General features: G+C 38.2%; 1 protein-coding gene across 2 annotated transcripts in view; it reads left to right on the forward strand.

The window, feature by feature from the left end:
- Window positions 1-16,810, forward strand: part of CLIC4 (chloride intracellular channel 4) — a 60,573-nt gene that overhangs the window by 5,646 nt on the left and 38,117 nt on the right. The window contains exon 1 of one of the 2 annotated variants that reach the window (XM_054721277.1): window positions 2,641-2,727. The exons of the other annotated variant lie outside the window; for it this stretch is intronic. Within the exon in view, the coding sequence (XP_054577252.1) occupies window positions 2,659-2,727 (69 nt within the window). The 5' untranslated portion in view covers window positions 2,641-2,658. Of the gene's footprint in view, window positions 1-2,640; window positions 2,728-16,810 lie in introns of those variants that run through there. 2 annotated transcript variants of the gene reach the window in all.

Genomic DNA, 16,810 nt, shown 5'->3' on the forward strand with positions numbered 1-16,810 from the left:
AGCTCTTAATAGACCAAACTCATGGGATTAAATTAGTGAATATATATGGCGTAGAACAGTGAATAGTACACAGCAAGCAAGCCAATGCTAATTGTGTGTTATTTTGAACCTGGTACCCTTCAGGCTGCAGTCTGATGCTCTATCCACTGAGCCAAACTGTCTGTCATTTTGTATGTACATATTTAGTTACAGATCCTCCTATTAGATAGTAAGGAATTGGGGTGGTGGTGGTTAAAAAGGAAGGAAGGAAGAAAGAAAGAAAGAAATCTTGTGCAGAGAGGCTTAACACATAAGAATGGCTGTTTCTTCTGAGATTTTTGGCAGGGTTTCTAATGTGCTTGGACCCTGGGGCAAGACACCTTGGCTTGGATCTAGCTTCCAGGAGTGTCAGGCAAATTTTATAAGTACTCAGTGCCTTATTTTCCTGATCTCTAATATCAGGATATAATAATGACAATTTTATAGGGTTCCTGAAGGGATTAACTGGTAATCTGTGTGTTTTTTTTCCCCTGTTAATCCTCACCCGAGGACATTTTTCCATTGGTTTTCAGAGAGAGTGGAAGGGACAGGGAGAGACAGAGAAACATCGATGTGAGAGAGAGACACATAGATTGGTTGCCTCCCGAACGTGCCCCGACCTGCAACCAAGATTCGTGCCCTTGACCAGTAATGGAACCCATGATCCTTCAGTCCCAGGGTTGACGCTCTAACCACTCAACAAACTGGCCAGGGCAGACAGTATATTATTATTAAGTGTGGCCTTCACCTGGCCAGATTGTCCAGTTGGTTGAGTCACATCCCATACAACAAAAAGGTTTTGGGTTAAATTCCAGGTCAGGGCACATTCCTAGGCTGCAGGTTTGATCAGGTTGGGGTGCTATGGGAGGCAACCAGTTGATGTTTCTCTCAAACATCGATGTTTCTCTGTCCCTCTCCCTCTCTCTCTCTCTCTCAAAAAAAAAATATCTTCAGGTGAGGATTACAAAATAATGTGGGCTTCATTACTGTAGTAGGATTCAGGGACTCTGTAAATCCTTGAAATTACATAGAAGATTCTGTGTTGAGTTTTTTCCCCACTACAGATTCCTAATCCAAGGATTAAGAACCAGTTTTCTAAAAACAGTAGATGGTGGCATTCTGATTGTCAAGTATAATTCATGTAAGTAAGGTATAGAAGGGTTTGGGCTAGATGATCACTAAAGTCACTTCCATCTGATTATCTACGACTTTTCCTGGCATGAGCTAAGTATCTAATACTGTGTTAAGTACTGTGGGAGTTATAAGAAGCTATTAAATATTTCCTATATTTAGATATATACATTTTATTGGAAAGAAAACAATACAAGATGGTTTGGAGTCAAGTGTGGTTCACATTAAGTTGGGCTAGGACAGTGGTCGGCAACCTGTGGCTCTTGAGCCACATGCGGCTCTTTGGCCCCTTGAGTGTGACTCTTCCACAAAATATCACGTGCGGGCGTGCACGTACAGTGCGATTGAAACTTCGTGGCCCATGCGCAGAAGTCGGTTTTCGGCTCTCAAAAGAAATTTCAATCGTTGTACTGTTGATATTTGGCTCTGTTGACTAATGAGTTTGCCGACCACTGGGCTAGGAGATGGTTCAGAAAGATGAAAGTAAGTTTGAACTTGATCTTGAAAAAGTGGGTGAAGTAGGTGGATTGGGAATAGCCAAAAATGGCATTATTAGTTATGACATCTGTAAACTCCTTATGCAGGAAACAATAGATAGATTGAAACTTGAAAGAAGAAGGATCCAGGAATAAATTAAGTTCATAGTGCCAGGGAGACAAATTATTTAAAAGTTGACTATGAGACTTTTAAAACCTAACTTAGATTTTTGCTAATACAATTTGCTAGCCTCGTTTATTCTCCCAACTCTTCCCTGTTCAACAACTATATATTCAACAACTTCCCAGTGGATTTGGGAAGGTGTGAATGGATCATACAGGTGGGCAAACTCTTAGCTGTTTTGTCAGTATAAAGTGGGAGTTCTTTATATTTTGTTTCAAGAGTAGGCTTCAAACCTCCTCTTTTTAAAAAGCATGGACAAATGAAATAAATTTTCTATAGGAAATGATGCTGAGAACTTTGTTCTAATAATTGAACAAAAACTAACTCAACATCGATAGAGTGCTAGCTTGGATGTAATTGGTTTATCATTCATTTGAGGATTTCAGAAGGGAAAATTCAGGAGATAAAAATGAATGTAAAAAAGTGCAGTGTTCCTGCTAAGTTTTGTCTAAGATGTTACTGAAGATCTAACATTGCTGCCCTAGCCGCTTTGGCTCAGTGTATAGAGCATCAGCCTGTGGACTCAAGGTTCCCAGGTTCGATTCCGGGCAAGGGCACATGCCTGGGTTGCTGGCTCGTTCCCCAGTAGGGGATGTGCAGGAGGCAGCCGATCAATGATTCTCTCTCATTATTGATGTTTCAATCTCTCTCTTCCTCTCTGAAATCAATAAAAATATATTTAAAAAAAATCTAACATTGCTACTCTTAATAAAGGTGATAATTCCGGTTAAATGTAAAACATTTGAGAGAAAGGGACCCCAAATGGAAAAGATACAGGAGACTTCTGAGCCAAGGGGACTGAACACACAAAAAACCTAACGCAGTGTGAAGAATATTAGAAAAGAGGCAATGCGGAGGACCTGGCTGTCACTGAAAGTCACATGTGGTTTGGAGGGATGCTTGCGGAGTTGCTTGGAAGTAAAAGGATGATGAGCAAGATTTTCCCGCTTCCTGTTTCATTAGAGTGTGGAGGCTCACTGGTGTCTCCTAAATAGGGAATCAGTGAGTCCATAAAAGGGAAATGTGTTAGGCAGGATGGCAAGTGTGATTAAGGCAGGAATTAAGATTTTGATCAAGTAAGGGAGTAAGTTGGGATGGGTGTGCCTATTTTAGAGGCTGTTGTAGAGAGTGGAAAGGGAGTTTCTGGAGGAAAATGACATTTAGGCCATGATTACAAATCATCCAAGTATGATTTAACAGAAATCTAAATTTAATTTAGGGCATCCGTTTGTGAATTCTCTTGGAACCTTAATTTTTTTAAATATTTTTTATTGATTTTAGAGAGAGAGGAAGAGAGAGAGAGAGAGAGAGAGAGAGAGAAACATCAATCAGCTGTCTTGAGCCCACAACCTGGGCATGTGCCCTGACCAGGAACTGAGCTGGCCACCTTTTGTTGGGACGATGCTCAACCAACTGAGCCACACCGGCCAGGGCTCTCTTGGAACTTTTAATCCTGTTGTCCTTTTTAGAGACTTGGCTTTTTTCCCTCAGTGCTCAGTACCAAGTATTGGTACAAAGAATATCTATTCGCCTTATTTGGTTTGTTACTTTCCTTTATTTAAAATATAAAACCAGGAAACTGTATTAGTCTAAATTTATGAAAATAACAACTTAGTGTAGATAAATAAGACTATATCTGATAGTTATGCCAAAGATTGACTAAGAGGATCTTAAATTTTAACGGTAATGTTTTGAAGAAGTAACGATATTAGAAGCAGGGCCATGTTCGTCAAACATATTTTGTCTCAATAGATTCCCCCCCTTTTTTTGTAATAAAATTATTCTAACTTTACTTGTGAAATAATTCCTTTTTATGAAAAAGATTTAGTTTTCATTATAATAGAACTGTAAAAATGTCAGTTATCTGTAATAATCTAAGTATTGAAATTTACCACCATCCAGCATAGCTATTTATTGGATGTGTGAGAGAAGAAAGAAAAGAATCTGAGCAAACATTGGAGAATACAATATCAAACAATTCATTGAAAGCAGAGGTAATTAACTTTTAAAGCTATGTGAGTTCTGTGCATGTTTTCCTCCTTTAACTACTTTATTCCTCCTTTAGTTACTTTATTTTGGACATGGAGACCAGATGGTAGATTACCAGGGTGAAAGTTCATTAAAAACTAAAGACAGCCAAATTAGTCTGTTGTGCTACTTGGGAAAATGGAAGAGTGGTAGCTGTGAGGCCAGACTACACAGACTAATGGAGAGAAAAAGAAGGCGGTGCCCTGGCTGGTGTCTGCAGCTGTTCGGAGCATCATCCCGTGCATCAGAAGATCTCGGTTTGATTCCCAGTCAGGGCACAGGACTAGGTTGTGGATTCGATCCCCTCCCATCCATGTAGCTGTCTCATATCAATGTTTCTCTCTCTCAAATAAAAAGAAAAAGAAGCTTGCTATTTAAATGAAAATTTGGCTTTGAACATACATATATCCAACACTAAATTGAAAAATTTTTAGCCCTGGCAGGGTTGCTCAGTTGGTTCAAGTATTGTCTTGATATGCCAAGTTTGCAGGTTCGATCCTCCCTGCTCCCCCAATCAGGACACATACAAGAATTAACCAATGAATGCATAAATAAGTGGAACAATAAAATTGTTGTTCCTTTCCTTCCCTCCCTCTCTGAAATCAATAAATTAAAAAAGTAATTTAAAAAAATTTCAGACAGTCCTAACCGGTTTGGCTCAGTGGATAAGAGCGTCAGCCTGTGGACTGAAGGGTCCCAGGTTCGATTCCAGTCAAGGGGCATATACCTTGGTTGCGGGCACATCCCCAGTAGGAGGTATGCAGGAGGCAGCTGATCTATGTTTCTCTCTCATAGATGTTTCTGACTCTATTCCTCTCCCTTCCTCTCTGTAAAAACCAATAAAATATATTAAAAAAAAATTTCAGACATAAACTTAATGAAGACTGAAGTTTTATATTATTTGATGTTCTAGGTAATGGCATATTTTAGTTAACATAGGAATCTAAAATTTTGGCTTAAAAATTAGGGGTTGTTGATTCTTCATGAAATCATATAGAAATTGTTGCTAATCCTCAATAACAGCCTTCATTTACATTTTGTAATTGTCAGCAGGAGCCTTGATTACAAATACATTTAAAAAAAATGGCTTAGCGTAAGTGGTAGCTAACCTTAGTCTTAGTTTAAATATTGGCCCTAAATTTGAAAAAGAATTTTGTTTCCTTTTTGCTTCCTAGTATATTCAGTTGAAGGTATTATGCTCTTTTAAAAATGTTGTTTTTCATTTATAAAAGTTACACGTTTACTGTAGAAAACAGAAAAGCACAAATAAAATAAAAATCACTTAAAACCTTCTTTCTAGAAGTGGCTGCTGTTACTATTTTGTTATATGTCCTTGTTTTCTTTATAAACTTGCAATAATTGTTTTTTTAAAAAATATTTTTATTGATTTCAGAGAGGAAGGTAGGAGAGAGAGAGAGAGAGAGAGAGAGAGAAACATCAGTGATGAGAGAGAATCATTGATCGGCTGCCTCCTATACGCCCCACACTGGGGATTGAACCCGCAACCCAGGTATGTGCCCTGACCAGGAATCGAACCGTGACCTCCCAGTTCATAGGTCGATGCTCAACCACTGAGCCACACCGGCTGGGCCCTGTTTAATCTTTGCTGGAAGAAAGCAAGCTTTTATGTTGTGAAATCTGCCAACACCTAGAATTGCTCATATTATAGATATTTATTAAGTGGTTTGGAGATATGCCCTTTTATACTCTATAGGAGAAATCTGTTCTGAAAATACAAATTATTTTTTAGTATTAATTGTCCCCTTTAATAGCTATGTAGTAGGTAAGAGATGATTATTTTATAGTTGGAGTATGTAAGATACAATCTTGCCTGGAAACAGTTGATTTCAGTATAGGGATCTTAATAGAAACGGTTTTTTGTTCTTAACAATGAGAATAATGGAATTGCCATTAACTGAGATGGGAAGATTAGGAAGAACTAGTTTTGATGGCAGGGGGGCGGAGGGATCAGAAGTTTAGTTTTTGACATGTTAAATTTGAATGTGTTAAGAATGCATGAAACTGTCTTTTTCCTGGGGTTGCACTACTGTCCAGTGAGCATGTAGTGAATGAAGCCAGTACTATGAACACCTAAATAACACACTCCTATCAACTAGAGCTTTGCTTTACCTTGGTGCACATTTTTTGGGGGGACAAGGGGAAGAAAAAAGAACTCCTGGAACCTGTTTAGTGGGAGAGGCTTATTTAAAGAAATGCATAAGGACAGCATATAATTAATTACTTTAAGGACAAGAACCAGGCATCTTGAGAAAGCATGAGAGGAATCTCAATTTAGATGGGAGCTCTGTGGGGGGCTGAGTAACAGGAAAATGAGGGGTAGAGCATGCCAGGCTGGAGCAATGGGCATGTATAAAGCTGGAGATGAATTCAGCAAGTTGAGGGTGTGCCTGGAATAGAGAACAAAAGTGAGTAAGTAGGTGGCTGCCTCATGGAGGTCCTCGTATGTCATGTGAATTTTATCCTTGGTATAAAGAGCATTTCTCAACAGGGCTTAGGGAAGGGAGTGTCATGGTTTGGTTTGCATTTTAAGATGAGTAGTCTGACCACTCTGGAAAATGAATTAAAGAGAGGCAAGAATAGAAACATTGAAAACTAGTTGGACGCCATTGCAATCAAGAAAGATGATGGTGGCTTGGATTAGGGTGATGATGGAGAGAAGAGAATGGATTTGAGATAAATTTTGAAGGTGGAGTCACTAGGAAGATATTGAAGGAGTTGTTTGAGAGAGCAGTGTGAGAAATGACTTAGGTTTCTAATTAGAATCACTGGTTGATGAAGATACCTTTTATTAATATGGAGGGGGAGGAGAGAATTTTCAGATTTTGACTTGAGTTTGACATGACGGAGATGTCCAGTGATATCTACTAGAAAGTTGGATATACAGATCTTACGCACAGAAAGAAATTTGGGACTTGATATATAGTATTTAAAATGTGGATGCGTGAAGAGGAGGGAGAATGCCCAGGACCAAATTCTGAGGAACTTTCAATACTTAACGAGTTGGGTAATGGAGGAGAAGCTGACAAAGGAGAACAAGGAGGAATTGCAATAGAGCAGTAATGAATGGGAAGATGAAAACTTAAAGAGTGAAGTGCCCAAGAAGCTAGGAGAGGGTTTTAAGGAGGAAGGAGTGACCAGTTGTGTGAAGTAAGATGAGTACCTGTTTGATTTATCAGCCTGGAAGCATTGGTAACCTTACTACTAATAGCTTTGGAGTGGTGCGGGCAAAGCCATAGCAGAGTGTGTGGAAGAGTGAATAGGAAGTAAGCGAGTCTGTGCAAAACCAACTCGAACAGGAGACTTGGCTAATTAGAAGAGACAGGCTGGAAGCTGGAAGGGGATATATGTCAAGGGAAGTAATTTTTTTTTTTTTTTTAAAGTATGAGCCATAAGAACTGTAATTTTGGAAGAAACACTATACGCCATCATGTTAGAAGGGAAGATATTTTCCACGAGTCATAATTCACTGGCTGGGAGATCTGGTGTGTGTACATATATTTAGAATTGATGCTTATTCCCACCGACTTATATTTTTGTTGCATTTCCCAAATGGAGAAGATAGAAGAAATGTATAGAAGAGTATTTCATAGTTAATTAAAATAACATAAACATTTATGGGGTGCTTGCTATGTACCAGGCACTGTGTTAAGTGCGTTACTTGTATTAATTCATTTGATTGCTCTTTAATAAAATGTTTGCTGAAGGAGTATCCAGAAGCTTCCCCCACCCTCTCTGCACAGGGCTGGTTCCAGAGGAGGCTGGTGGGAAAAGAAGAAACATTTTGGGAAAAGCAAATGCTTATTAAATTCATAGAAATATTCACACAAGAAGCCAGAGAAATAGGCTGAGAGTATAATGCAAGTCATTGGGTTCAGTTCATATTTGCTGTTTTGATTTAGTGCCTCAAAACGACTCTTATTTTAGATTGAAATGAACAGATTTACTTTTTTCCCCCTTGCAAAAGAGATCAAATGGAGAATCCACAACTATGATCTGGCCCCACGGATGTGTCTTGACTGCCGCTAGGATAAAGACTTGCAGTCTTTGTTCTGAGGACTCAGCAGGGACACCTATGCTTCACGATGGGGTTGCTTTGGTATTGCTTGTAAAAAGGTACAAAAGTCACACCCAGGGAATGGTTGTTGACTTGAAATATCATTTGTGTTCCCATGTAAGGCACTAAGTAGTAGCCTATTTCAGAGTTGAAGATGGTTAGAATTAATATTTCAAGAAGGCAATTGAGTTGTCATTTGGAAGAGTGGATATTAGTGTTATGTTGTCATGTGTAGTGATTAAGAGCATGGTGTCTGGAGCCATGTACAGTGTTTCAATCCTAGTTCTACCTTTCACTAGCTCAGTGGTCGGCAAACTCATTAGTCAACAGAGCCAAATATCAACAGTACAACGATTGAAATTTATTTTGAGAGCCAAATTTTTTAAACTTAAACTATATAGGTAGGTACATTGTTATTAACTTAATTAGGGTACTCCTGAGCTGGCCTTTGCTAAAAACTCAAGGGGCCAAAGAGCCGCATGTGGCTCGCAAGCCGCAGTTTGCCGACCACTGCACTAGCTGCTTTAGTGTCTCCACTGGGGTAGTGTCTCTACCTCGTGGGCTTTTGTAAAGATAAGAGTTAATCTGAGAAAAGTTCTTAGCGTTTGACACATAGTGAGCATTGTCTTATTATTCTTCCATGGGCCTTTCGGAATGCTGAGTTAAGATTGTATTGGCCCACACTACTTTATATATTCAATTTATGTGGTTTCAATCTCCAGGATGTTACTAAGAGAAGCATCTGCCAGGCTGTCCCTACAAATAGGTGGGGTTTCCATTTTTTATCAGAAGAGCAGGTTTAGTGCAAAAAATGTCCAAGATTAGACTTGAATTTATCCCTGAATTAACTTCAGTGAACCCTGATCCAGCCGACACATACTAGGTAACTAAAGGATAGTTAGATTGGACTCTGCCGTCTTAGACCATCTGCCTCAGCAACTCTTTCTGGACTTGCAGCTAAAGCCGAGAGTTCATTTCAGTAGGAATGTTTTCCTTGTCTCCTTTCTTTCCAACTCCTCCTCCCCCCCACCATCCCCCGACTTTTTGAGAGCACAAAAGAAGTAAAGTATAATCTATGGCAGGCGTCCTCAAACTACGGCCCGCGGGCCACATGCGGGTGTTTTTGCCGTTTTGTTTTTTTACTTCAAAATAAGATATGTGCAGTGTGCATAGGAATTTGTTCATAGTTTTTTTTAAACTATAGTCCGGCCCTCCAACGGTCTGAGGGACAGTGAACTGGCCCCTGTTTAAAAAGTTTGAGGACCCCTGATCTGTGGCATGTAGATGGGATCTAGTGGTTTTGCAGACGTCCTTTTGAATTACGGATTTTGGCATATATATTTCACTTATTTCCCTGTGCTACTATATTTTACTGGTTTTTAAAAAAAATATTTTTGTTGATTTCAGAGAGGAAGGGAGAGAGAGAGAGATAGAAACATCAGTGATGTCATAGAATCATTGATTGGCTGCCTCCTGCATGCGCCCCCCCCCCCCCCCCCCCCCCCCCCTGGGGATCGAGCCCATAATCCAGGCGTGTGCTTTTTTTCCCTCTTCGGGCATGTGCTCTTGATTGGAATCTAACGCAGGGCCCTTCTGTCCGCAGGCTGACGCTCTTTCCACTGAGCCAAACCAGCTAGGGCTCTTTTTTTTATATATTTTTTATTGATTTCAGAGAGGAAGGGAGAGGGAGATAGAAACATCAATAATGGATGAGAGAGAATCATTGTTAGGCTGCCTCCTGCATGCTCCCTACTGGGGATCGAGCCCATAACCCGGGCATGTGCCCTTGACTGGAATCGATCCTGGGACTCTTCAGGCCGATGCTCTATCCACTGACCCAAACCGGCTAGGACCATAAGGTGACTTTAAAAGCCTTCATTTTATAATAATTTTGTAAGCTTTTTGAAACTACTTAATTATTCCTATGTAAGATAGAGTATACTGATATATAAAAATGAACAGTAGGTTTTTTGCTTTTCTGTTAAAGTTAGAATAATAATCATAAGATAATAGATAGTAGTAAGTGCACATTATGGTCCAGGCACCAAAACATATGTGCCAAGCCTTTACATATGTTAGCTAATTTAATCCTCATATAAATTCTGAAATAGGTGCTGTCAACACTACATTGAAGCTTGGAGAGGTCCTTGCTTGTGTGTAGTCGTGGGGCTAGTCAGTAGCAGTATTGGAATTTGCACCAAGGTCTATCTTGTTTATATTCTTTTTCTCTATTTGAAGTTGAATTTTATCTACCAGAGTTACTATTTGCTCTTTTCAGTCATCCTGCAAAATAAATAAATAAATCAGATTGTTTAAGTATATTTCTAAAACATGCTAACAACCAGTGAGTCTTGATGGCTCTTTAAATGAGTTTGGTTGCTTTCAGTTTTTGGTTACATTGGAAAGGAAACTGTAAAATTTCCATTACCTCACCTCTGCATTTTTGGGCCTGGTTAATTAGTATTTTATAAAGTCTTTAAAAAGCGTTATTTATAAACTTGTTAAGGAACTTGACCATCACATTTGATTTCAGAATTTTTTTTCCAATTTATAAGTGTCAGAGCAGTCCAAGTTTAAAAAAAAAAAAAGGTACTAAATTGTTAATTTTGTGTGTGTGTGTGTGTGTGTGTGTGTGTGTGTTTAACCTCTCCCTTTAGAGGACCCTACACTACTAATCTTTGCATTGTTGATAGAAAAAAAGCAAGGAAGTTTCTTTTTGTGGAGAGAGGAAATGGCTGTTAGTTCGGGACTTTATCCATATTAGGTATAAACTAAATATAGACGTGTAATCCAGGAGTGAAGTCACATCTATAAAGTTTCTTAAGCAGAGCTAATGAGATCAGCCAGTGCTTTGGGATCTGGGTGTTTTTGTTTGTTTGTTCTTTTTATTTAACTTTTGGCTACTTAAACAGTTACCAAACTGTTGAGTCCTGTGGTCTGCTTCCCATTGTCCCTCAAAAATCCCAAAGCATTTATTTACAAGGGATCTTTCTAAAAAACAAAAAACAAAAACACCCTGCTTTGTGTATAACCACTTGCTTATTCCTCTTTTTGAAGCAGATCGTTAATGTTTCTTTAGGTTTTTGTTTTTTTTTTGTTTTGTTTTGTTTTTAACCTTTGGTTATTTTCGTATCATCAGTTCTTTTTTTTCAGTTATTTTTATCCCTAAGTCTTTTTCACATATATTTTTACTGTGAGGCTAGACTCTTGTTGTCTAGTGTAAAAAACATGTTTTACTTCGTGTTTTCTTGGTTTACTCAGTTTTAGGTCAGATCTCAGTGTGGTCAAGTGGCAATAGGATTCTTCTGCTTGATTGGTTATAGATGCTATAGAACAGAATGAAGGAATCAGTCTCCTGTTTATGGCCAAAACTCATGTTCTCAAATAAGGACTTTTAAAAGCCCCCAAAAGCATTGTTAAAATAACTGTTTTCAGCTTTTGTGCGTGCCGAAAACATTCAGGCACTTAGAAGCGTGCTATGCTTCTGAGGAGAATGATATACTTTTATGACATATTTTACTAGGAACATTTGGAACATAATTAAAAAGTTGCCTTCCTAAATTGAGTTCAAACATCTTCCAAACCCTTCCCTGGCCCTCAGAGCTAATCCTTCCCACTATTTGTCTGGAGCACTTTGTGCGTTTGCATGTTCTGCCACTCCTGAATTATTTTTCATCATCTGTGTTCCAGGCAAGACTGTGAATTCCAGGAAATCAGCGATCAGGACTATTTTCTTTATCTTTTATATCTCCCACCTAACATAAATCTTGTTATTATAGGAAATAACTCATTAATTCAGTAAATATCTCTTAGTGTTTGTTTTTGAGCAAATTGGTATGCGTAGTCTGTGGATAGAAGCATGTAGGAGAGAGTATTGTCTGTTTCTGGTGTTGTCTTATACCAGAGATAAAAATAATACTCCGTTGTTGAACTTAAGACATATAATTTGCTTACTAGACTGATAGCCATTGATCTAAACTTAATAGATTGGTTTAGAGGTCTAGAATCTTCAAATTACATAATAGAAGATGAGGTTCAAGTTGTTCTCGTCTGTAAAGTGGGTGTGTGTCTTAGGAGTGATGTTCAGTCTAATCCAGATTCATTTTATGTTCTAAAGTAGGTGTTTAGGCTGAGACAGAAAGTTGAGATTTCAGAGTCAGATCCAGATAATTAAATTCTCATAATTAGCAGCAGTTTATTAGATAACACATATAAATGGAGCCAATAAAAATTCTCAGTGACAATGGAAGCAATTTGCCAGAAAAGTGAAAACTATTTCAAGAGTGAATATTTTCAGTAGAAAATATAGTTTCCAAATGAACAACCTGAAAGATAAAGGGAAGGTTTTGTTTGTTGTGTAAAGTAAAAAAGATACAGAACTATTCTCAGTTAGAATTTGCCTTTATCATATTTAAGGCATCTGTGCATGGAAACAGTAAGCAAAAATTTTAATAATAAGCAAGGTATCTAGTACTATTAAGATATTTTAAATTTATTTTAGGCCAGCTAAAAAGATAGACAAGAATTCTGGATGTTAACTTTTCAGTTTCAATGTATTGCTGAGTATATAATTTAAAAGAACAAACTTTGTAATATATTTTAATGAGAATTTTAAACATGGATAATTCAAAATAAAATACCAGTGAAAGATTCATGTTTATTGAGTGCTCATATTTTATATTAAAACATTCTATAGCATTTTCATGACTGCAGTTTTTCATTGTTCATTGTTATCGTTATTAATCCACTGTTTGTAGTCATTTAGAGGTCCAAAATTTAACAAACAATACTGTGATGTGTACCTTTATAGCCAATATTTTTGTACAAAAAAATATAATGCAATTCTGTTTTTAAAGTCCCTTACATATCTCATTTATCCTCTGAATTCTTTGTTTTGTTAATTGATAGTGAAAGGAGGTGGGGGGAGAGGAGAAAGCAAGAGAGAGAGACACATTGACTGGTTGCCTCCTGCATGTGCCCCCACTGGGGGCGGGAGCGGACTCCTCAACTCAGGTGCATGCCCCTGACTGGGATACGAACCCATGACCCTTGGGTGTGCGTGGAATGGCTCTAACTATTGCACCACACTGCCCAGGGCTAGCCTCTGAATTCTTTCTTTTCTTTTGTTTACCAAAAGTGTAAACTCTTAAAAACAAACAACTTTCTGGAGAATTTAGATTTTTTTTTTTTTTTTTACGAAAGGACAAACGGATTTGTTTACTGCTGAATTCTTTGTGGAATTTCTAGGTCTGGGAACTTGCTTATAAAGAGAAGTAGCCCTTACCCATTCAAGTTAGGTAGCTGCCACAGCACAGGTCTGGGAAGAGTAGTTTTGAACACTTAATTGTTTTCTTTCACTCCCAGGACTCTTTCTGAGTCTAGTTTGTACTATGCATGTGTATTTTTAAACTGCTCTTAGGGAAAGTGGGCTGCTGGATTTTGACTTACGTGAGAATTTTACCCACCCACAATGTATGTGGCTTCTGCTGATAGACAAGGGAAGGTTGGCAGTGAATTTATCTTTGGTGAGAAGATGTTTAAAGAATAAGGCTTAGTGAAAAAATTTGAGGTAAAAATTTTTCTGTATGTGACCAAAGTGAGAGTAAGTAATTTTAAAGGGCACATGTTTATTTTTAATAGCAGAATCATGCCTTAATATAATGAACACATTGGTTTTCTTCATTCCTGAAATTAACTCCTTTAAATGTCAAGCAGTTAAATTCTACTGAGTTTTATCAGAAATTGTCTTGATTTCACTTGATTTTCAGCTAACCTCCAACTTCAGATTTTAGGACTCCCTCTCCCTGGCTGTCTTTTTGATGGTGTTCTACCTTATTTTCCAGTGGTGATGGTGGCTCTTAACTCTGTCCTTTGGTTCTTCAAGCCAGCAACATTGTGCATTTTCCATTGGAGTTTTAGCTGCCCCGCAGGGCACAAGGTTAAAAGAAAAAAATTGGGGCAACTTGTCTACTCTATTTCCTTTTTTCCAAGCGTCCCCTCCCACATCTGCCTGCTTGTTGCTCATTCTCCAGTGCTGTCGAGTGGGCTGTTTTTGTCTGGAAGCTGTCACTGCTGTGGGGCAGAGGGTTGATCCTGTGGGACCTACGTGGTCATACTCGAAGCCTACAATTGATTTTTTTTAAAAAAATTGATTTCAGAGAGGAAGGAAGAGGGGGAGAGAGAGAGAAACATCAATGATGAGAGAGGAGCCATTGATCAGCTGCCTCCTGCACACCCCAAACTGGGGATCGAGCCCACAACCTGGGCATGTGCCCTCGACCAGAATTGAACCCGGGACTCTTCAGTCCGTAGGCCAACGCTCTAGCCACTGAGCCAAACTGGCCTGGGCTGAAATTGATTTTTTAAAATTAACTTTATAATTTTAGAATAGTTTTATATTTATAGAAAAATTTCAAAAATAGCACAGAGTTCTCAAATTGATTTTAAAAGAAAATGTTTCTAAAATATATTAATGTTTCCATGACTTCTTAAAATGCTGAATTTAACTGCCAGTTAATGTCAGCATTCTGAACACTAATTCAGTCATGCAGCAATGGCCTCGGAGCTCGTGGGCTGGGTACGACTACTTTTGCCTTTCTGCTACAGTGGCCTCTGTTGTTATGCTTTCTGAATCTAGATCTCCTTTGTGTGTGTGCATGGGTGCGTGTATGTTTATATGTGTTTTCTATTTTTTCCTTTGCCAACTTAGTTCTATTGATGCAGCCCATTTCCTTTAATTTTCTATTGTAATCTGTTGTGGTTGGCTAAGCCAGATAAGCAAACTTGTTAAAATTTGTTTGAAATAAGAATAAATAATTTCTGAGAGCTTGAATGTTGAGTTGATGGGTCAAGTACATGACCACTGGTTTTTCAGAGTTTTATTTTTCTCATGTTTAATATGATAGCCACTAGCCATATGTGGCTATTGAGAGCTTGAAATGTGTCTAGCTTGAATTGAAGTGTACTATAAGTCTAAAATATACACCAGATTTCAAAGATTTACAACAAGAAAAGAATGTAATAACATTTTTTTGTTGATTACATGTTGAGATATTTTAGATAATATTAAATTAAATTAAATATATTATTTAAATTAATTTTGCCTGTCTTTATTTTTTAAAAAATAGAGCTACTAGAAAATTTAAAATAACATTTGTGGGTTACATTATAGTGGTTGTAGTTCAGGTAATTTATCTTACTTGATAGGTGATGGCCATATGAGTGAGATGGTGGTTGTACCATATGAATCATGAAGCTAAGCCTGTGAGATTCCTGCAACTCTTTCTTACCTCGGTGTAAGAAACTGTAAAAGTGGTAGGTAGCACGGACCCAGGGTTCAGATTTCAGTTCTGCCACTCCTCATTGTTTGGCCTGTGGCGAGTTACTTGGTTTCTCTAAATCTGTTTCCTTATCTGAAATATGAGGAAAACGACAAACTAACTTCATATAATTATTGTGAGGAATAATATATATGAATCACTTTCATACAGTACATATCACATGACAAACTTTAAGTTAGACGGTAGCTATTAACTTGTTTCCAGGCAATTTTGGCAACATTCACTTACTGTAATTGAGTCTTATAGGGAGTAGATTCAGGGTTGATCCAGACAGGAAAAAGGTTATATACCTTTGGCCATCTTTTTTAAAAAATTGATTTTTAGTGAGCAAGTGAGAGCAAAACATCGATGGGCTGCCTCCTGCACCTCCGGCACGTGCCCTGACGGGGAATCGAACCAACAACCTTTCAGTGCATGGGAGGACACCCAACCAACTGAGCCACCCCCCGGTCAGGGCTGGCCATCTTTTTTTCCTTGTCATTCAGTATTTTTATTTTTAATCCTCACCTGAAGATACATTTTCATGGATTTTTTAGAGAGAGGAAGGGAGAGAGAAACATTTATGTGAGAGAGAAACCTAGGTATGTGCCCTGACCCAGAATAGACCCCTCAACCCTTTGGTGTACGGGACGACACTCCAACCAAGTGAGCCACTGGGACAGGGATGTCATTCAGTATTTTTAATTGTATGGCTTAGAATTTGCTCTGAAGAGTCGTTTTTGCTCCTCTTGTTTTAGGCTTTTGAGGAGGGAATGTAAACTCAGAACTTTTTTTCGTTATGGTTCTGTTGTGCTTAGACGGAAAGTCTGGTCATTGTATATCTGACACTTTGTTTTAATAAAGTATTCCTGCTGAAACATTTCAGGTTTGATTTTAATACAGATAGAGCCGTTGTTTTCATTTTCAGCATATGCTTCAGCTATGTAGCAGACAAAAGTACTCAGTAGGGTCTTTTTTAACTGTCATTGCTAGTTCAGTTAGTGGTTTTTTACTATTTTGCATTCAGCATTTTTTAAAGCAATATGAAGGAAAAAGCAGGTCTGTCGTATTTAAGCAGTTGACTGTTTTGGCAGTGATTAGGGACAAGAAGATTATCATGAGTAAACATTTGGAATATTTTCTTTAAATTTGTTTCTTAAATAAAGAAGACAAAACAGTCCAGAGGTGTATTAAAGTTAATATCCCTGTCCCTTCCTCTCCCCAAATGTGTCCTGAGATAGAAACAGTGTTAATTTTGGATTATAGCCTTTCACACCTAAAAATATTTTCAAGCCAAGGCTACGCACAGCTCTATGGTTGTTACCTCTTGACGGGGTTTTCTTTTTAACTTGCAACAAAGTGTAGACACACTCACCCCTGTCTTGAGGCTTTCCTCTAACAAGTTGTTCAAACCAGAAATCTAAGAGTTATTTGATTTCTTTCTTTCCCTCACTTCTCACATCCAAACCATCCACAAGTCTTTAGGGTTATACCTTCCGAATTCAGTTTAATCTATGCATTTTTTTTTTCACCTCCATTGCCTCTATCTAATCCAGGCCACATTTCTCTGTGACTACTG

The sequence above is a fragment of the Eptesicus fuscus genome, chromosome 9 (genome assembly GCF_027574615.1).
Source record: "Eptesicus fuscus isolate TK198812 chromosome 9, DD_ASM_mEF_20220401, whole genome shotgun sequence".
Taxonomy (NCBI): domain Eukaryota; kingdom Metazoa; phylum Chordata; class Mammalia; order Chiroptera; family Vespertilionidae; genus Eptesicus; species Eptesicus fuscus.